The sequence below is a fragment of the Ixodes scapularis genome, unplaced genomic scaffold (genome assembly GCF_016920785.2).
Source record: "Ixodes scapularis isolate PalLabHiFi unplaced genomic scaffold, ASM1692078v2 PGA_scaffold2__306_contigs__length_199485367, whole genome shotgun sequence".
Taxonomy (NCBI): Eukaryota; Metazoa; Arthropoda; class Arachnida; order Ixodida; family Ixodidae; genus Ixodes; species Ixodes scapularis.
In genome coordinates, this window is record NW_024609857.1 from 143,560,435 (window position 1) to 143,582,932 (window position 22,498).

Genomic DNA, 22,498 nt, shown 5'->3' on the forward strand with positions numbered 1-22,498 from the left:
CTAGCAACGCTGGCAAAGCCTTTCTACAGGTTACTACAGAAGGATGCTCCCTGGTGCTGGAATCGGAAATGTCAAGATGCCTTCCAAGCCATCAAGGAAATCTTGTCTTCGACGGAGGTGCTGGCACACTACGACCCGGCACGCCCGCTGCAGCTATCCTGCGATGCGTCTGCGTATGGTCTCGGCGCTGTGCTGTCGCACGTCATGAAAGATGGCACGACGCAGGGAACTCACAGTCCACGAGCGGTGCCTGATGCATGGAATGAGAGTCGTCGTGCCCCCGAAACTTCAACAGCTGGTCCTGGAGGAGCTACACCAGGGACACCCAGGAATAGTGCGGAGCAAAGCACTCGCCCGAAGCTACGTATGGTGGCCCTCCTTGGAAACGGACTTGGAGAACCAAGTGAGACACTGCACGGCATGCCAACAGCAGCGCCACATGCCAGAAAAGGCACCATTGCACCCTTGGTCATGGCCGACACAACCGTGGTCACGGGTACGTGTAGATTTTACGGGCCCTCTTCGCGGTCGTATGCTACTAGTCATTGTAGACGCGCATTCTAAATGGCCGGAGGTTTTTGTCATGACGTCTACCACCGCAGAAGCGACGATAACAAAACTGCGCGATTTATTCGCTCGGTATGGGGCACCAGAAGCTCTGGTTAGTGATAACGGTGCGCAGTTTACATCGTCCGAGTTTAAAGAGTTCCTTAAAGAACAGGCAGTTCGACAGGTTCTCACTTCTGCATATCACCCCAGCAGCAATGGACTCGCAGAGAGATTTGTGCAAACCCTAAAGAACGCACTACGAAAAGGCCCTGCAACTGAAAGTATGGAGGAAACCTTGTCAAGGTTCTTACTGACATATCGCAACACTCCGCATGCGACGACTCAAGAAACCCCATCTTTTCTTTTTTTGGGTCGTCGGCCACGAACACGGTTGGATGCACTGAAGCCGGCTCTGGATCGTACTATCCGAGCACGTCAGTTTGAACAGACTTCACGGCGCAGGGGTGCTAACAGTGTGTTCGAAGTGAACGATGAAGTGTTCGTGCGTAATTTCAGGAGCGGCCCCACATGGTTCCACGCAACAGTACTGCAGCGGACGGGACCAGTGTCCTACGTGGTCAAGGTGCGGACACCGGATGGACTCCGTTCTTGGAGGCGACACAAGGACCACCTGCGCTCAGCGTCTACTGCGGTGACAGCGCCGTCCCTTGTGGGGGAGGACGATACCGACACCATCTATCCTGCGTCTGAAGCCGACGTACCACCTCCGTCTACTGTCTCCGCAAGACAAACGGTGCCCGTCACCCCCACTAACGCTGCGCCTCGGCGATACCCACAACGCCAGAGAAGACCCCCCGATCGCTATGAAGCCTCATGACGTTCCAAATTGCGGTGGAGGAAGTGCTAGAGGCCGCTGCCGTTGCTATCAGCAGTACGCGTAGTACTGACGTCACCGGGCGCTCTATAAGAAGAGCACCGTCATACGCGCAGCCAGATCGCTGCCGGCCTCTGCGGAAATAAAGCTGTTTCGCAGTCCTTCCTTCGTCTGGCCACTCCTTGCACCGCAGACATAACACAAACTAAAAGTATAACAAGCATATGTAAAAGGAATGATGTTCCCAACATGCCTTCATATTATCTTTTTTCCTTCAGTGCACACTGAGGTTTGTATATGCCCTCCCTAGCGTAATCCCACGTGTAATTAATGGAATCTTGAAATAAATAAATGAATGTATAAATAAATAAATTTCTCAAGCTCTCAAAAATTAAGCCTTGCATACGGCTCTTTCTTTCTTTATTGATACTGTCAATCTTTTGCGAGATCTTAACAGGAGTGGTACATTGAAATACTTTCAAGCAGGATGCACTTGCTGTGACAACAGAAAACAAAAACCTGAATATGTGGTAGCATTTACAACGTCAGGTGGTAGGCTGTTCCAATCGATGATTGTACGAGGAAAGAAGGAGAACTTAAATGTATCGTTCTTATATTTATATGGCTTTATTGTTTTGCTATGTGTATATCTGGTAAACCTGGGGTAAAAAAAAGTTATATATTTATGTTTCTCTATTCCAAGCTCGTCATTGGCAATAAGGTAAAGAAATTTAAGGCGGTTTATTCTCCTTCGTTCCTCTAGAATTCCCAGGCCTGCGTCATTACAGAGTTTTGATGGATGTACACATGAGGAGTATATGTTATACACAAAGTGCACTGCTAATTTTTGAATTCGCTCAAGTTCTGAAATACAAGATGAGGTATGTGGATCCCAAATGACGCTTGCATATTCCAGCACTGGCCGAACAAGAGTTTTATACAGTAGTAGTTTTGTATCACAGGAGGCCTGCCTCATATACCTACGCAAGAAACCAAGCTTCCGCATTGCTTTACTAGCGGTTTGATTGATGTGAACATTCCATTTACGATCAGACGTTATTGTCAACCTCAGATATTTACATGAACTTACTCTCTGAAGGTTACGGTTCCCAATCGAATAATTAAAAGTAATAGGCTCCTTTTTTCGAGTAATTGACATACATACAGTCTTTGATAAATTTAGTGACATTTTACAGTCACCACACCATCTAGACAGTTTTTCCAACGAGGAGTTTAGTACTTCACAGTCCGCAGAACTTTTGATTTCTCTGAAAATAACGCAATCATCCGGAAACAGTCGGATCTTTACTGAAATTCCAGAAACAATATCATTCACGAATATTAAAAACTACAAAGACCCCAGGACCGATCCCTGTGGGACGCCAGAGGTTACGTGTGTGGTACCGGAGCATGCGGTGTCAGCTTGAACAAACTGCTGTCTCAGAGATAAGTAACTTTCAAGCCACTTCAAGATAGCAGGATTATCTAAAATTGGTGACAGCTTTATCAGTAACTTTTCGTGCGATACGCGATCGAAGGCTTTCGAGAAATCTAACTAAATCACATCAGTTTTCCCCCTTACGTTAATCACAGATGCAAATTCATGCACAGCTTCTGTCAGTTGGGTAATGGTAGGTACGTGTTGGCGAAAACCATGTTGAAAACTAGTAAAGAAATTATTTTGTTCAAGATATGTCGATATGTGTTTAAACACCACATGCTCCAACAGCTTACTGCACGTACTAGGCAGAGAAATAGGCCTATAATTGGAAACTGATCTTGAGTCACAAGACTAAAATTGGGATAACCTTTGCGACTTTCCATTTGGAGGGTACCGTGGACGTCTCCAGAGATTTTCTGAATATCAAAACCACGTGCTTGGCGCTCCATTCCGCGTATCTTCTGAGAAAGGAATTAGGAATGTTGTCTGGCCCAGCTGCCTTTTTTAATGTCCACATTCAGTAGATAATTCACTATACACTCCTCAGAAATCGTTATATTCGGCAAAGCATTTCTAATATGTGAACTGTTTCCCGGCACAGCCGCCAGGATTGACCCTCGATTGTTGTCAAGGCTGAAGACCGACGTGAAGTAGTTATTGAGAGTATCAGCAATGCCCTTAGTGTCGTCCACAATGTCGTTATCAATATGCAACTCGTTTACCTTAGACTTTGAGGGCAATATAAACCTCCAAAACTTCTCAGGCGAAGACTGGAGAAAAGAAGATAAGGTCACATCAAAGAAGCGATGTTTCGCATTGTTAATGTTTTCCCTAAGTTCGTGGTCCACACTGCTTCACGTGGCTTCCATCTTTCGATCGCTTACGGAGTCTACGGAGTTTACGGCGCTTTTGGATAATCTCCCTATTACTCCACGGATTTTTTTGCTGGCAATCTTTACTCTTTTTGGTATGAATTTGTTGATGCAGTCGAGAACGGCATTTTCGAAGAAGTTCCAGAAAATGTTCACGTCGTACTCAGGCACTTCGTAAGCACTAAGAAAATCGCTAAAACAGAAGGCTAACTAGTCAATAATAGCAACGTCATCAGCTTTAGAGAAGTCTAAGTAGTCGTTACGTCTTTCTGTGTTGCGTGTTTCATTCATTAAAGACAAAGAAAGTAATACCATCTGATGGTCTGAAATGCCTTCCACTACTTCAATGCACTGTATTCGTTCAAGCAAGTTCTGGGAAAGAAATATCAAATCCAGTATCGAGCCTTTTTCTTCAAAAAGTCTTGTGGGGGAGCGTAAAATTTGATTTAGATTATGACAAAAAGATAGCTCTAATAGTGTTTGCAATATCTGGCACGAAGTCCAACTGTTCTCCCAGTCAATGTCTGGCAGATTAAAATCGCCAGCAAAAATAACTCTGGAGTTCGCGTGTACATTCTCTGAAAGATAGTCTTTTATTTTTTCGAAAACATTTCCGCTGCTAGGTGGTCTATAGAACACACCGATGATAAGGGATGTAGAAAAAATGTTCACACGAATCCATAAAATTTCTACGCCATCAATATCTGGCATTCGGTTATAGTGCAATTTTTTTGTAAGAATAATGGCTACGCCCCCACCACGCGTGTGTCTGTCTTTTCGTACTACTTTATAGTCTGAGGGGATAACCTCAGAATCAGATACTTCTTCATGTAACCAGGTTTCTGTGATGACTGCGATGTGCGGTTTGCGCGTTAGTAACATGTGTTCTATATCAACAACTTTAATCAATATGCTCCTCGCATTCAAATTTAAGAATCTAATCGAATCAGTGGCCTTGCGCCTGGACTGTCATATTTGTCGCGAGGGTTTCGGCTGGCTCAGTGCTATTCGTGTGTGTTTTTCGGCGTCCCAGATGTAGAGTGTATTATTTGTTTTAGCTTGTTGTATATTAGAGCAACTTTATCGCCTTTCTTACGATTTTCGATAGCGCTGTCCCAGAGCTGCTTGCGAATATTTCGAACACGTAAAGAAAAGTCTTCTGGAATAAAGGTCGTCGATCCCTTCAGTTTCGGGCAGTTTCCTAAAACTGACATCTTCTCTGAAAAATTTAAAAACTTCACCACGACTGGCCTAGTTTTACCATCTGTTCGACGCCCGAGGCGGTGCACTCTTTCTGTGGTTACAGCTGGTAAACCAAGCGTATCACAAAACAATCGATTCACAAAGGTGCCTTGAAGTGATTCAGTTTCAGCTGTCTCGTCATCGGTCTCAGTCACGCCAAAAATTACAAGATTATTTCGGCGACTCCTATTTTCGAGGTCGTCAATCTTGTCTACCAAATCAGCCATTACACTTTCCATTGATACGATCCGTTCTTCATTGTCAGAAAAATGTTTTACTGTCGCTTCTAGGGCAGACAGCTTAGCTTCGAAGCTCCCTAACTTCTGGTTAATTTCTGTGAATTTTTCTTCCGCTCGTTTTTGATTTTCATTTATAGCGGCAAGTTCCTTGGCCATTTGGAACTGGTTTTCCAAAACTTGAGACATTTCTTCAACTGTAGGACCTGGATTACTTTCGATGTCACCGCTTAATTGCAAGAGTAGCGCAACGGTATTAACAAAGCACGAGAAAACAGTTGTGGGGCACGGCAGCACAACTAAACAAAGTTCGTCGCTTTTGTACGAGGAGTACGAGCAACCAACCTGCATGAAGAATAGAAGCGGGTTTAGCCGCATGTTCTTGGCAGAGCTGCCGTGCCCACTTGTAGGTCGTTGGTCGGTCTTCGGCTTAATAGCTGCTGGTTCCGTCGATGTTGATGACGTCGGTGCACTGGCTGCGATGACCACCAGGTGTAGATGTGGGACGGCGCTGGATGATGACGGTGCGAAGATCGGAGCAGCCACCGAATCAGCAGAAACCACCGGGCCGGAAAAATACTTCGGCCGCAGCAGCACAAACTGCATGAAGAATAGAAGCGGGTTTAGCCGCATGTTCTTGACAGAGCTGCCGTGCCCACTTGTAGGTCGTTGGTCCGTCTTCGGCTTAATAGCTGCTGGTTCCGTCGATGTTGATGACGTCGGTGCACTGGCTGCGATGACCACCAGGTGTAGATGTGGGACGGCGCTGGATGATGACGGTGCGAAGATCGGAGCAGCCACCGAATCAGCAGAAACCACCGGGCCGGAAAAATACTTCGGCCGCAGCAGCACAATCTGCATGAAGAATAGAAGCGGGTTTAGCCGCATGTTCTTGGCAGAGCTGCCGTGCCCACTTGTAGGTCGTTGGTCCGTCTTCGGCTTAATAGCTGCTGGTTCCGTCGATGTTGATGACGTCGGTGCACTGGCTGCGATGACCACCAGGTGTAGATGTGGGACGGCGCTGGATGATGACGGTGCGAAGATCGGAGCAGCCACCGAATCAGCAGAAACCACCGGGCCGGAAAAATACTTCGGCCGCAGCAGCACAAACTGCATGAAGAATAGAAGCGGGTTTAGCCGCATGTTCTTGGCAGAGCTGCCGTGCCCACTTGTAGGTCGTTGGTCCGTCTTCGGCTTAATAGCTGCTGGTTCCGTCGATGTTGATGACGTCGGTGCACTGGCTGCGATGACCACCAGGTGTAGATGTGGGACGGCGCTGGATGATGACGGTGCGAAGATCGGAGCAGCCACCGAATCAGCAGAAACCACCGGGCCGGAAAAATACTTCGGCCGCAGCAGCACAAACTGCATGAAGAATAGAAGCGGGTTTAGCCGCATGTTCTTGACAGAGCTGCCGTGCCCACTTGTAGGTCGTTGGTCCGTCTTCGGCTTAATAGCTGCTGGTTCCGTCGATGTTGATGACGTCGGTGCACTGGCTGCGATGACCACCAGGTGTAGATGTGGGACGGCGCTGGATGATGACGGTGCGAAGATCGGAGCAGCCACCGAATCAGCAGAAACCACCGGGCCGGAAAAATACTTCGGCCGCAGCAGCACAAACTGCATGAAGAATAGAAGCGGGTTTAGCCGCATGTTCTTGGCAGAGCTGCCGTGCCCACTTGTAGGTCGTTGGTCCGTCTTCGGCTTAATAGCTGCTGGTTCCGTCGATGTTGATGACGTCGGTGCACTGGCTGCGATGACCACCAGGTGTAGATGTGGGACGGCGCTGGATGATGACGGTGCGAAGATCGGAGCAGCCACCGAATCAGCAGAAACCACCGGGCCGGAAAAATACTTCGGCCGCAGCAGCACAAACTGCATGAAGAATAGAAGCGGGTTTAGCCGCATGTTCTTGGCAGAGCTGCCGTGCCCACTTGTAGGTCGTTGGTCCGTCTTCGGCTTAATAGCTGCTGGTTCCGTCGATGTTGATGACGTCGGTGCACTGGCTGCGATGACCACCAGGTGTAGATGTGGGACGGCGCTGGATGATGACGGTGCGAAGATCGGAGCAGCCACCGAATCAGCAGAAACCACCGGGCCGGAAAAATACTTCGGCCGCAGCAGCACAAACTGCATGAAGAATAGAAGCGGGTTTAGCCGCATGTTCTTGGCAGAGCTGCCGTGCCCACTTGTAGGTCGTTGGTCCGTCTTCGGCTTAATAGCTGCTGGTTCCGTCGATGTTGATGACGTCGGTGCACTGGCTGCGATGACCACCAGGTGTAGATGTGGGACGGCGCTGGATGATGACGGTGCGAAGATCGGAGCAGCCACCGAATCAGCAGAAACCACCGGGCCGGAAAAATACTTCGGCCGCAGCAGCACAAACTGCATGAAGAATAGAAGCGGGTTTAGCCGCATGTTCTTGACAGAGCTGCCGTGCCCACGTCACGGACAGGAGGTCACGGACAGGACTATAATGGAACGTCATTTGTGAACTTCACCTCAACGTCAAAGAAACTTGAGCGTTGGACGTTGCCTGAACGTCGTGCATCGACGTCGTGGGAACGTTGACGACGTTTGAGTTGAAATACAACGTCGTCACAACGTCACTGATCGGACTCTAATGGAACGTTATATAAGGACGTCACCTCAACATCGAAAAAAACGTGATCTATGTCAGGCGGGACGTCACGGACGTCAGGGACCTTTTCTCGACGTTTCCACGAAGTTTTGTGGTGCCTGGGGCCTGTTAACGTCTCGCTAATGGGCTTAGCTTCTCGGATTTTTAAACCTTTTAGCGAAACGTCGGCTCTCCGTCTGAGGCCACTGGGGTTTTTCTTTTCCTAAAAACCCCGCTGCACCTCCTGTACAAACTGTTAATTCTACATAACGTCCGGTTCAGTTAATAAGTCACATCTATACTTCTGTACTCGGTGACAACATTCTATGGTAATTTCAAAAAAAAAAAAAAAAAAGATAGAGGCATACTTAGGCATACATACCGCACTATATGTGCACATAGCCTCAACGGTGATAAAACTGTGGAAGTGAAACGGAAATGTGAGAAAGTGTGCTTACTTGAATTTGCACACCCTCGCAGCTCCCCTCATCACTGCACTCTATTATCAGCCTCCAAGAAGCGCTGCATGTTTTGAACGCCACGCGCTCCAGCGTTCTCGCTGATATTGTTTACAATGGAACATGCTAAATTCGCCGTGCAGCGCTTCTCGTACTTTCAGTGAAAATAAAAATTATTATTATTATTATTCAGTATATATGCTTAGAACTAATCCTTGACGTTGATAACTTGCAGAAGAAGCATTGGCTTTTGTACAAGAAGTGACAGTCGCAGAAGAAACTATAAGTAGCGTTCCCCCCAACTTGCAAATTGGACAAGCGGACACGTGATCTGATGCTTATTATATACAGCCAATGTCTATCATAGTCACGTGTTGTTTGGAAAAAGGGCCTTTGTATCCTTCATAAGCTAAACACTCGGGCATGGAGAAATAAAATAACGTATACTGGGGTCCCTTATTGTATTTGTTCGTGTCTCAGGGTTTAGATTACGATATTCTCTAACATGCTCGCCTGTATACTTTCGTTTTTTGAAATCCTATATATTCTTAAGAGAGGAGCGATTTTGTTATTTATGTTCCTCCAGAAAGGGAAGAATTTCGTACCTGAAAGGTCGGGAGCAGAGCTCGTCCTGGTCTGCATCTCATTATGCTTGCCCCGAACAGAGCGAATGGAGCTCAGTAAAGATTGACAGGGAAGCTGCATATATTGTCGCTCTTTACACGAAACGCTGCCACGATTCAACCGAAAATAGTTGGCATAGTTTTCAAACATGGAAACACCTGGGTCTACTGCCACTCCTCCATGGCCTGCAAGCAGCTATCATACGAAAATCAGTACAATTGCTTCGCTTCCATCTAAAGAAGTCACGGCTTTCGAGGTGAGAGCAGCAGCAAACAAAAACGTTACACGAGTTTTCACGAACTGTATTTATAGCCGAAACCAGCTTCCCGCGCAGGTAAGGAAACTTGCGTTACGAACGGAGTCACTAAGTCTTATCGTTGTCAACACTGCGATGTTAAACGGAGACAACACAAACCCGGCCACCTCGCGCACTTCACATCTTAGCTTTGTTATTCATCGAGCCATTGCTCCTTCGTCAGAACCGCACGCCGCTGCGCTTCGGGCATATTTAACGTACAGGCATGTACATAGATTACGCTTACCACAAGCATCCGCTGAACATATACAACAAGCACATACACATACTCAGCACATACAAACATCAGCGTGAACGCACAATACCCCTATTACTAGTTCCGAACTCTGCACTTCACCCTTTTATACTTGCCGTTTTGACTCTGCTTATTTCCTCAGTGATCACCTGAGCAACACATACTGCTCCGATTATGTTGATTTCATCTCAACAATGTCATTTTTCAGAAGGTGTTGCAACGGCCTAAGAAATTAATATCTTAAGGCCCTGTCACGTTGATTAAACACGGCGGCGGCAGCGACACAACTTGTTTATCAACAGTTGGTAAACCTTGCTCTCTGTCGCCCTGTTGCCCGACAAACGTGTCACATCGCAGGAACATAAGCACAACAAAGGCGACAGCAACAATGTTGCATCGGTGTGACAGCTTTCGGCAACAAAAGCAGCAGCAACTATGTTGGGCGACGCGTCTTTCCCAGGTGCTCTAATCTGGATACTTGACGAAAAAGTGGGCGAGGAACCCAACGGCTGTTGTTGGCCTGCGCCGCACTTGACCTTGGCACAGTCCAATAACGGCAGTCGAATTCCTTGGCGACCCTCTCGCCAAGTGTCCAGATTAGATCCCCAGATCGACGGATGAGCTACGCTTGTGCCGTCAACATGACAACACAGATAGCTTGGATGGCAAAGTTCCCTATCAATAACGTGTTCTTAGAAGCTCACTGAAATAAATGCCTTAAAAACGATATTGAAGAATAATTATGGCTGGCGTGCAGCTAAAATAATTTGATGAACCTTTGTACTGCGTAATTAGAAAAAGCGATTGTCGAAATGGTCACATAAAATTTCATAAAACTCATCCACGGAAGTAAATGATTCAAAAATCGAAGTATGAAAACGACCACTCTGATCGTGATACTTGATGCGTGGAACGTAAAAATAGTTGCTGCCAGACACCTGCATTGTTTCAAAGATCCCGAGGCCGTTTTAGGGAATGAAGCGATAACACAGTAGGCGGTAGAGGCAAATAGTCAGCGTTGAAAAATATTTATTCCACCGATTGTTATGAAGTCCGATCGTGTCGGTGTCGCAGTTTTTAAACCCCCCCTCCCCCCCCCTCCCCCCCCCCCCCCCCCCCAGCTCAACACCACGCTACAAACGACGCTCTGGGGTACTGCCAGTGCTAATTCAGAACCAGACAGAAACACTTCGTACGGTGGCGTAAATCACGAACATAGTGGCGATCTCATCTCCCTCGGTTAGGGCTAGCTGCTTTTTCAGCGAATGAAGAACATTCTGATACCATAGAGAGTGGAAACTACTTTTCATGTCAAGTTTACTAATCACAGTCACTGGTTGATGTCGTTCCCGTGGTTATTTCGGTCCCTTCGGACACACTAGCACTTTGTCGAGTCACATTTGCAGCGCCGCCGCGCTGCACACGAATTAAGGTGAACAATCAAGGTGTAAAGTTTCCCCCGTGTTGGTCTCGCCGTCAGCGCGGTGTGATAGAGTGTTCTCCGACTGTCCGACAACAAATCGGCGAACACGGTTGCCGGGAGGCAAAAGCATGTTTCCCGACAGTTGCTGTTCCCTCAACAAGACAGGGTCACCGAAAACGTGCTTGTTTTGTGTCCATTGACAGAGTTGTCCAACTGTTTCCTCAATGTGACAGCGACTTTAGTAAGAAGTAAGCGTTCATGCCGTAATTATTCGCCACAGCCGATTAGACAACCCGCTCAAGTCCGGAAGGCATGTCGCAGAATGGCGCGAGGTACTGCAGTTTTTCTATCGTTTGCATGCCGCTGCAATAGTCATTTTGAATTCATCTTTGTAAAAGAGGTATTCACTCATCTGGAAGCGTTGCTTTATGAGCAGAGAAATCGCATTTCGGCCAAATGAATGCGGTCATAGCTCCAATTTACGATTAGAAAACGAGCTTCTCAGCTATAAGCCGATTGTCGACTAAACACTCTTTGGTAACAACACAAAATAAATTTTCCTAGCACCACATCGGTATTTTTGTTTCATTTAGTTTAATTCCAATATACCAACCTGCAAATAAACGTACTTTTCGTCGTATTAGAGCGCAGCTCTTAGGCGCCCGTTTCCGGGTTGAGCGGCGTGGCGGTCGCCGTCGCCGTCCGCGTCGATGTAACTGTGCGCGTTGCATTATGGGACTAGTCAAACCAGGCGTAACCCCGCGTTGCATTATGGGAAAATTTTCCCGCTGCATTTATCGGAAAAATATTGGCTCAATTTCACATTAAATTTAGCGGAAAATGTTTCGCTAGTTTTCCCCGCTAAATTGAGCGGGAGAGTTTTGGCTCAATTTTCTGCTAACCTTAGCGGGAAATTTAGCGGAAATTTCCCGTTAAATGGGAGCGGAGGGGAAGTGGAGGAGGGGAAGGGGAGGGGCATAGACAGACTCCCCTCCATACCGACCCCTCCTCCTCCTCAAGAGCTGCGTTCTAATTTTGCATTACAAAAAATTGTAAACGTCTTTCATTTTTTTAAGCCTGTTCAGCTCTTCCCGAGAGTGCAGTCGCTCTCGCGGAGGAAACAGCATGACATTCCAGACGACAGTTACATTGGCCCGTACCATAGGAGCTACGGTTGAGACAAGAGTTACAACATGACGCTCAGGTCGAACGGTTGTACGTAGTCGCTCAAACGGTGTTCTTAAACTCTTTAATGTACAGCAGAATGTCAACATGCGACTGTAGAGTATACGTCATATCATCATGTGTTTACACGCACCGATACGCGAAACACATGGTGACATCGGCGAGTCGACGTTCTATTCTTCGTTCATAACGCATAACATTTCCATGGCGATGTTGGTGACTCGCGGAAATACAAGACCACGGCGATCGTCGTTTGCACTCTGGGACTCGAGTTGCAGTGTTCCGGAGACGGCCATCTTAGCCCAGTGTGCCTAGCACTGCTGGCATTGCTTCGAAACTTCGCTGTTCCTAACGGCTTTGTTTGCTCATTTCGCAAAAGTTACCCCGAAAGTGTGACGCCATTGCTCCAAACAAATCGTTGCTAGGAGCGTTGCTATGAACGAATACATGGGACTGGATTTCGCTCCGACAGAAGCATCGTTCAAAAATCGGGCGTGGAATTTAAACGCATAAAAAGGATATACAAGCGCCTTTATTTTAAACTTACCACGACAGAAGTTGACCGAGAATCGAGAGTTCCTGAAATATTTGCGGCGGCAACTTCCGGTCCTCGAGACGTCTCGAGAATCCTGCGGCAGATGTCGAACGTGTACGGAATGACGAAAGTGTGGCATTTGCAACAGTTTAATCGTTTGCATAATAATATGACTTTGATCTTGCATTTATTGGAAACATGAGAGGTCTAAAAGAACTCATCAGGTTTTTAAATGCGAATTGCACTTCTGTACGATACGGGATACTGTCTCAAGAAAATCATCAGACGTATGAAGATCTGCTAAAAATACAGCCAGAGAAGCATCTGCTTCGAGCATGATATCAAAGCAAGTCAGGACCTCTTTTTGATTTTGCAGTTGACATGAATTGTAATGAAGGAGTAATTAATATGACTTTAACATGATCGGTTGGCGACTCCAACCTTCGTTTTTCAGGCTAGCAATATTGTGAGTATTTCGTTACTGCTTGTGATCATCAGACTGGGAAAAAATCTTGCACATTCTTTCATTTTCAATAAGACCGGAATTGGCGAAAGAGCTGGATAAACACATCAGGTAAGTTAGATATATGTTATGGTGTCATTCCCTGCCGAAGGAGACGCGGCAATTTTCTATGTCTGGGATATGTGCGAAGAAAATAATTCGGATGTAGAAGCCTCTGAACTAAAATAAAAGCTTTTTTGGGTGTCAATGAAAACATGTGTTTTTGCTTATACTATGCCCTAAACTTCTAGAATTCGCGTAAAACTCTTGTAGTTAAGAAAAAAACATTGTAAAAAAAAGCGTTTGCTTACCACCCAAATTAAGATAAACACTAAGAACTTAAATATATGCCCTATAATATAAAAATATGCAAACACTGAAGGATGCCATTTTGAACCCAAATAAAAAGAAAGAGATCTTAGGATAATTTTTTTTAGACGACTTGGATTTGGGTATTGTTTACAATACCTCTTTTGTTCTTATAGAACTAATAATTGAACTGCATGTGTAAACTTCCAAAACCTCGTTTTGTTGCGTTTTAATCGAATGACAAAATTTCCAGCTTATGCAAAAACGGCCTTATTGAGAGCCAGAAAAAACCAATGTGGGCAACGCTACCCTCAACTTTCAAAATAACCAGAAGTTCAATCCACCTGATCTGTTCAACTTATAAATAAATTATAAAATTAATTTTGTTCTTGCTGAGAAATTATTGTTTAAAGAAAAGCCACTCCGACCATGTCTCCAGGCGCCCGCCTCGTGTGCGACGCACGCCGGCGTTCGCCCAAATGGGCATCAACGATGTCAGACGCCGCCGCAAGGTTTTCAACGGTCCCTTAAAAACACGCTTTATTCAGTTGATGTGGACGTTATCACGACCTACATTCATCCGTATCCGCTCTCCATGACCTAATGATGCTGCAGTCTAACTTTTACTCTACATCTACCCAGGTAACTGCCGACAAGCTCAGGCCTGCACCGTCTGCTTCCCGAGTTTGGGAATGGTCGGTTTCGTGTGACCGTCCAGAGAGGAAAAAAGAAAACAATTCAGACGGATATCTGTTGACCGACGCGTAAAGATAACGGTGATGTCGCTTCTCCATTTAACTTAAATGTATTTTGATAGAATATGTAGTGCAAGCAAAAGCAGCGTAATGCTGAAAAAAGCGTTCCACTCTTTGAGGCGGACGTTTAACACCCTTGGCGTGCTGTACGCGTGCAGCATTTTAGACTCCGGAATACACTGGAGGCCAGCAGAACATGTCTCGGATTTTGAACTCACTGGTATTTTTAGAGGAAGTGGGTTTGATAAGAGGGGCGAGTTACACGGGTGCCGTCTTCGCAATCTGAGTGCCAGGCTCTGTGGACATTAGATGAGGTAATAATCGCCATGGAAAGTCTGTTTATTAACAAGGTTGGTGATTAACTGTTTAATTATTAGTTTCATGGCTCATGTTGAAAACGTAGTATTAACGCGAACTACTATCATAAGCTTGATCAAATCACAATATTTGCGAAAGGATAATAGTATTTTAGATATGAATCGTTCGGTTTTCGTGTTTCTCCTCCCGATGTAAATATTGCGCGCAATATATATATATATGTATATACATATATATATATATATATATATATATATATATATATATATATATATATATATATATATATATATATATATATATATATATATTCAATAATCACTGCAATTTTTAATGTCTGGGATATGTATGAAACAAACATTTTGTCTAAAAAAGCGTATGAAATAATATATATATATGTATGTATGTATGTATGTAAACAGCAGAAAAACGTTTTTTTGAAAAAGGTGATGCGATTTATCACCACTGACATTCAATGAACGGCAAAAATAAACCAAAACCGCACGTTAAACAGACAATGAGTTGCACCACGTACGGATCAGAGCATCCAGTCGGCCATTGCGTCATTGACGAATAGAGCACGTTGTCCGCGGTACAAAATACTCTTAGGGCCACCAGGTTTTGAATTATTAAAATAATATAATCGAGTGTAAACCACGGTAAAAATAAAGCTTAAACCGTCACAGCTGCCAAAGTTTCGTAATTAATTTAAAGGTCTGCCCGACTAAGCGAGCACAACACGACGATTGCGCTTGAAAACATTTTTGCACGTAATAATCTTCAAGACAGAGAAAACGATAAATGAATGTGGTCCTTTAGACCGACATGACTGCTTAAGATGTGTTCACTGTGTGCATGGATGCCATTGTCCCAGGGTGTTCATTGATTCTAGCTTCAATAGTGTTGAACTAGCAGATTAAATATGACTCCCTGTGTTCGCGATCCAGGTTAGTTTCAAAACCAGATTGTAGAAATGTCACCTCGAGCTTATCGAACGAATGTCCGGAAATGCTTATATCTTTTGAGAGGGGGAGATTGGAGAGGGATTTTTCATGGGCTCTATGAATACTGAATCTTTTCCGGAAAGGTGTCATCGTCTGGCCCACATACTGCTTATCGCATGCGCCACATTTCAATAGGTATACGACGTTACTGGTATCGCAGTTTAAGTTACCGTAACTTTACCAACATGTAGGCGACATTTCGGTTCGGTTCCGGTTCGACTAAATTTAACGGTTCGGTTACGGTTTTCGCTGCAGTTCGGTTCCGGTTCGACCTCTACTTTCGAGCCCGCTTATAGACAACTGCAAGCAGGGCGGCTGGCCGCCGCCATGCTTCTGCTCGTGCCGGCACGCCCGTGCAATTTCAAGCTTGCCAAAGCTATCTTCACCCGCACGCTGCACGCTTTCATGCATCGGGCACTAGACGGGGCTCCATGCTTGCAATAGACCTATTGTTAAATTAGCCAAGCATCAAGGAGAATGCAGGGAATGGTGTTCCACGCGCTGCACGTGCTGGCGTATGGAGCAGTAACTGTTCTAAAGCAAAAGCCTAAAACAAATGGCATCTTGCACGAGCGTTCGTCCACGCTTTACTTTTTTATTTACTTCGAATATTTTATACGGGGAAGACGTGCGCGTGCGGCGCGTGGAAGACCATTCCCTGAATTGTTCTTGATGCTTGGCTAATTTAGCAATAGGTGTATTGTCTATGCTCGGCGTCAGCTATTCTATGTTACGTTGTCAAGGCTAGCGTACGTAGCTTTCTGTAGTGCTCCAACCTTGTCAAGGCTAGATGCGCGAGAGGCAAGACGAAGCCATGTGCTCTCGAAGCTGTGCGTGGCTGCTGCACTGTGAAAACTACGCTAGCCTTGGCAATGCAGCACACAATAGTTGACGCCGAGTATAGCTGACTGGGATGTTTTTCCGGGTCAGAAGCTACTCCGTGCACGAGAGTGCTGAGTGGAAATGATGTGCCCCTTCTTCATTTTTGTTCTCGAAACTAGCAAGCACCAATGCCCCATTTTCCAAGGTTACTTAGACATCTTGGGGGCGCTTGCTCGGCATATTACAGTAGCTTTATCTGTGTAGAAACCGCCACTAGAGAATCACGTGTTCAGCTCTGTTTTCACTATCTTTTCTACTGTTCTATCTGTTGCGGCGAGGCCTCCGAGTGTTGTGCAAACGCTAATCGAGCAGATGAAGGGCATTCTTTGGTGATACGCGACTCTGGCATCGACGACAATCACGCGGTTGTCAAGTGATACGCGGCTTTCATTTTGACCGGGATAACGTGGTTGCCGTCAGGCAGGGACCTTATGCTGAAACCAAGTATCGCTCCGGAGCCTTGCGTTTTGGGAAGCGCTTGTGGAACTTGCGTGCACACGTTTGTTAAAGCACTTTCACACGCATCGTTGCGAAGACATCTGTTGCAGGTCAGTGCCGTAGGTAACTCTGTATAATTCTTTCTTGCTACGAGTAATTCCGACATTTGTCATATTTAAAAAAACAACTTCTATGTTATAAAAAAAAAAGGCTATCTGACATTTTGAAAGTTCGGTTTATTGTTCGAAGCTGAGATACGATCGGAAGCTACGCGGTTAAGCTTGTTAGTGACGGTTTGGCAGGAATATGAGGGGTTAGGTGCGAATGCGCGCATGAACTTTTGAGTGGAATTTATAGACCCTCATCGTTCAGTCCGCCGCTCAGCGCATGATCAGAACAAGCTCCGACTTAGATTTCTGCCAATATATTGGGGAGATGCGCCAACATAGAACGCAACCACGTTCCATGCACCAACACGGAACATAGCTAGCTTACCAGGGAATGCCACACGTAGGAGGTTTAACAGAATATCCATAAAGGCCCGTTCACACACTTGCACCGAGTACGACCGAGAGAGACCAGACCGGTTTTTAAGCCTCTTGCGACTTCTTAGGACCAGCTCCGCTGCATCGCATCCGGTCCTAAGAAGTCCCAAAAGGCTTAAAAACCGGTCTGGTCTCTTTCCGTCTTACTCGGTCGCAAGAGTGCGAAGGGCGCTTAAGCCAAAACCCGAATGGACACTTTGCAAAAGTTCGCGAAGCAACATTGGCTGCCACCATTGTTGCTTACGAAGCTCGTGATTAGACCCAAGTCCTCGCTGAACGCTGACGTCAGCACTCGTGTCGAATCCATGCTCAGAGTATGCGAGGAAGCAATGGCGGACAGGCGTTGGCGCGGACTTTTGAAAAGAGTTTAATAGACCCTTTTCAAAAGACCGCGCCAACGCGTCCCGGGTTTATTGGCGTCTATCTCGTTTATCTGGAATAGTTTAATCCGCCGACGTGGGTGGTGGACAAACCATTGACTGGCTGATTTACTCCTTTGTCTAATGTGCCCCGTCGCAAGTTTAGGTGATAGTTACAGTGTGGAGTGAATGGACACTTTTCTACGTTATTGACGATTTACTAATAAATACTAACCCTTGTTCTTTCGTTCTCTATTTTAATACAAGATTTGGCCTTAATGGTATTTTAAATTAAAGTTCTGCTGTCCCATGTGAAATCACAGTACAGACAAAGCGATAGCTGCGACACCCTATCGGAGCTTAATGTATCCTTATGTATATTGCACTTATGTTTCTTGCACGTCACGTGGAGAAACCATTGCAATGTCTAATCGGAGAGGGACAATCGTTTAATTTATACGCAGAAGCCCTCCGATTGACGCGGCATGAGACTCGCGTGTCGTGATGCAACGTTACACTGCGCCCATCATGATAGGCTCTGCGCGATACTCATGCGCATCTGTCCTCAACAGATGCGCTTTATTCGGTGCGTGTCGAAGCAGCTCGGGTGGCTCTGTGGTAGCGCGATGGCTTCACAAGGACTGGACCAAGAAGTTCAGGGGATCGTTAGCCGAGTGGGCTAGCGCCCACCGGCGCGGGGCTCGTGGAGAGAAAGTTCGCGCTCCAGAACACAGTGATGCTGAGCTCAACCCCCACTCCTGCCCGTGTCGGTCTCGACGAGTATCATACCGGCGTGCTTTACTGTATCACTACTGCGTGGTGCACGTTAAGGCCCGTTAATACAGTTGCGTTTGACTGCAACTGACTGAACGAAGACCGGTTGTTAAGCCTTTTGTGACGGCTTAGTACTGGCTCTGCGGTAGCGCATCCGGTCGTAAGATAAGACTCGGATATGCAAGTGTGTGAACGAGCCTTCAAAGACACCAAGCTAGCGGTTGTACTGCATTGGCTAAATGTTTCATCTACAGGTGAGAGACAAGTCACCCGTCGAGGCAGACTAACTTCAGGCTGTATAAACACACACAGAACACACATTTGGACCAGGAATGGCAGCATAAAAATACCCCAGCTTTTCCTTTTTTTATTGCATTTGGAGGTATCGACGACGAACGCACTAGGACTACAACTGCATCATCAACGTCATTTCGGGTGAGGGAGAAGTAGCTATAGTAGCTATCGCAGTAAACTAAGGCGGATTAGTTAGGCGCCCAAAAGTGACGCGCGAATGCCTGTTGTAAGTTTTCCGTGCAAATTTTCTGCACTTTGAATAGGGTTATCGCACCCACATAAAATGGGGGAGAATCTAGGAGCGTCAATATTCTGTACGTACGACTGTCTTCGCCAGTCTTGGTTGACTGTCAAAACATATACACATCAGGTTGGCAAAAATGGTCGATGGCGAGGGCGTGGTCGTTTTTATCAGTTTTTACGGCGACCACTATCTCGCTGTTCCCATAAAATTGTGCAGAACAACGCTGATACCACCAGCCACTGTCGCCAGGCTCAACCATAGCATCGCGTTAGAGATAAACATGTCCCTTAGTTCACAAATTCTTACTTTCTAGCAGTCGAAGGAACAATGAAGCCGATGAGAGCCCCGATTAAAGACGGCGTCATTTATTCACCTTACCCGGAGTGCTCTATTCCCTGCTCTTCTATATACACCGCCATTCAGAGATGCATTCAAGCTTCGCCGGATAAAATTGCCATTGTGAGTACTTTTTTTGTTTTGTTTTTGTTTTAGACTTTACCTTTAATGATGTGACGAGCTGACAACTTCTCTATCTTACTGGTATGAAGTTAACCCAACTATAACACTTCGTTTTGCGTAGTAGAGGTGAACTCTTTCTTCGGTGAACTCTGTGTTTGTAATAGTTATGAAGCTTTCTGCACCCTACCGTCACTAGGGTCGTCGTTTTCAAACTTTTGACGCATTTCTCTCTTTCTTGCTAGATTGATGACGAGGTGCAGTTAACGCGATCTCAGTTCTTTGCGAGAATAAAGCGCTGCGCGGCAGGTTTGCAAGCTCAGGGCATCAAGCCGGGAGACCATGTCTGCGTCCATCTCGACACCAGCGTTGAAAACCTGATTGCAATGTTCGGATTCGTGTTTGCTGGGGCAACACTCATCTTATCCTACATCGGACTCACTGAAGGTACGCCTTTCTAAATATCTACCTAGCCAAACCTGAAAATTGCATGTGAGTAAATACTCAGTAAACATTTGTTTCTTTTTTTTTTCACACATTCAATTAACCTGTTATGTGGTTCCGTGATTTTCTGAGTTTTCTTCAAAAATATATGTTACCGTTTTAAGGGCGAGTTACTCGACTATGTTAACAATGTGAGAACTGACAATTTCTAAACTCCTGTCATTGGAGGAGAAAATCTAAATACATTCGTAGAAGACGAGCCTCCACTCGAAGACTAAGAATATTACTGTTGCGAAACTCAAACGAGTCGGTGGTGGTGGGGGATATTGGATATCACTGGATATCCAATATAGCTGTCATATTTTCGCACATATTGTACTTACATGTAATTTCTCTTTACTTTTTATTGTTGAATCTTTGCTTCTTGAAGTTTACGAACCGAAAAGAAAAAAAACATCAAGGAGACTGAAGCTCTTTAAGTCTTGAGCTTTTTAACTTTCGTCTGGTTTGAAGGCAAATCCTTTAAAGACAGATTCCGTGACACATACGGGCTAATTAAATCCTGACAGAATCCAATCACCTCACTGCTTTCTATGTTTACACAAGAATAATAGCACAATGTTAAAACAAGATTCATGGCGAAGGAATGTTGAAATAGCGATAAAATGCAGCATTCATCTTGATTATTGTTGAAGAGATGTTTCTCAGGCTCCCTCTTATGGTTCTTATTTGTAACGGAGGTCGCTTGGAGTCATTGCACTCTTAAAGGAACAAAAGTTTTCTTAAGGGCATAAATGGGAAAGGTTGTTTTTTGTAATTTTTCCACGAAATAAAAAAACGAATGTTCAATATTTATGCCGTTAGATGTAATTGAGGTGGGAGATCACGGCACACCCTAAGCCACGCCCCCACATCAGTGGCCCCGCCCCTTACTACTGATTGGCTTGGCTGCTCGGCTGCTTGACTGAACACACCAACAAGCCCAGTGTCTCCCTTTCGCAACACCGCCCGATAGTCGTGCGAGCAAACGCGCGGCAGCTTTGACGTCGTCGGCAATTCCACCACAGTGTATCGCCGTCTGCAATGCCCGTAGGACGCGGACATGAACGATGCGCGTCGGTGTCCGTTTTCGCCTTCGTCCGTATGCTATTGCACCCCCGTCTAAAAACGTTCACAACGCTTGCAAGATTCGACCATGCAAGCGGCGTGCTAGCGTTTCATCATGCACGAGCCACGGTTCAATACAAGCGTCTTTCGATGTGCGGTAAAAAACCGGCCGAGAGGTCTAAAAAAAGCAACAAACTAAATATGCAGTCATTTCAAATTTTGCTCTCTTGTTTTCTTTCCTCACATGGCAACCAAGAGGAAGGTGAGTGAGCGTCATTAAGCACAATTAAAGTGTGACCTACAACTATTCTCTTTGGCAGGCCAGGTGCATTGCAAATTTGAGCTGCTTCCCTCTTGAAACGATATGACGGGAACATATACAAGCATGGTATGCGAGCCGAGCGCTGGATTGCTTTCAGAAACGATTCGCAAATTCTGACCTCTCTATCTACCTTGTCGGTATTAAACCATGGTTCCAATCACAACTGTTGCTCGATTTGCCGAGCCGCAGGGCCGCTTTCACGGAAACCAACACCTTTATTCAGCACCAATACGCGCAAAGAAACAAATCAAGCCCGATCGGCAACATAGTTGACGTCGGACGCTAGGTTTAGGTCAGTCCCGCTGCAATCCCAAGCACCCACACAGCGCTTTCGAAAACGCGTACTTGCGGCAGTTGTTAGCTGCAAATTAGGTCAGTTGAGGACATCTTTCTCCAAGCACCACGGTGAACGCAGAGCGACTCACACCATAGCAGGGTGTAAGATAGACAGGTGGAAAAACGAGAGCCAAATGAGGGACCGAATTGTGTCCCCCTCGGTTTTTTCTTTTTCTGTGGCGCCATCTATGTGGAGCACCGCGAACTCTCACTCCGGGTGGGCGACCGGTGGCGACCGGCTAAACTGACGGAGATGATTTCTCGTGGATTTTCAATGGAGGACTGTTGTGCTCTGGGTTTATTTTGCGCACTCTCCCATAGAGTTCCATGGAAATCCGATTCCAATTTTTTTTCTCTCGCCGCAGCGCCATCTGTCGCAAATCGGGGATACCCGCAAGCAGAGTACACAATTCGGTCACGGCGCTGCGGTAGGCTTCTATGGGCCGTTTCCTCACCTGTCTATCTTACACCCTGCACCATAGCCTCCTCTATACTCACAAAGCCTAGCAGTTTGACGACGGAGCCATAGAGTGCCCGGTCGCAGATCTGGTGGCACAGAGCATCAAAGAGCCATTTCTCAGGGAAGCTGGACGTCAGCGCACAGCTTTTGAATGCGGCGAGGACACGAAACACACTTGTTCGTTCGGGAGAAGTGTGTTTCGGCGTCTCGCCGCAGCGTGGCGCCCGTCACGTGGCTCTCCTCTCATCCGTTGTCTGCCGCTCTACCTTTTCGATTTCGGCGGCCGCTTCTCGTGGCGATCTGCCAGGCTTTGCCAGTATAGACCAGTGTTGCGGAGTTGCCACTCCGGAGTTGGAATGGTTCCGGAATCATTCCACA

At 46.1% G+C, this 22,498-nt stretch overlaps 1 protein-coding gene and 1 long non-coding RNA gene across 2 annotated transcripts; both read left to right on the top strand.

Moving 5' to 3' along the window:
• The first annotated feature begins 521 nt into the window (after positions 1-521).
• Positions 522-1,387, top strand: LOC121836619 (uncharacterized protein K02A2.6-like). The gene has a single exon (XM_042291573.1). The coding sequence runs from the start codon at positions 533-535 to the stop codon at positions 1,385-1,387; it is 855 nt and encodes a 284-aa protein (XP_042147507.1). The 5' UTR covers positions 522-532.
• A 15,365-nt stretch (positions 1,388-16,752) lies between these two features.
• LOC121836822 lies at positions 16,753-19,884 on the top strand. Its single transcript, XR_006078011.1, has 3 exons — positions 16,753-16,889; positions 19,309-19,454; positions 19,697-19,884. It is a non-coding gene; the product is annotated as an uncharacterized LOC121836822 (long non-coding RNA).
• The last annotated feature ends 2,614 nt before the right edge of the window (positions 19,885-22,498 follow it).

Excerpts from the sequence above, each read along its gene's own strand:
- LOC121836619 (XM_042291573.1), top strand. The coding sequence starts at position 533 with ATGCTACTAGTCATTGTAGACGCGCATTCTAAATGGCCGGAGGTTTTT.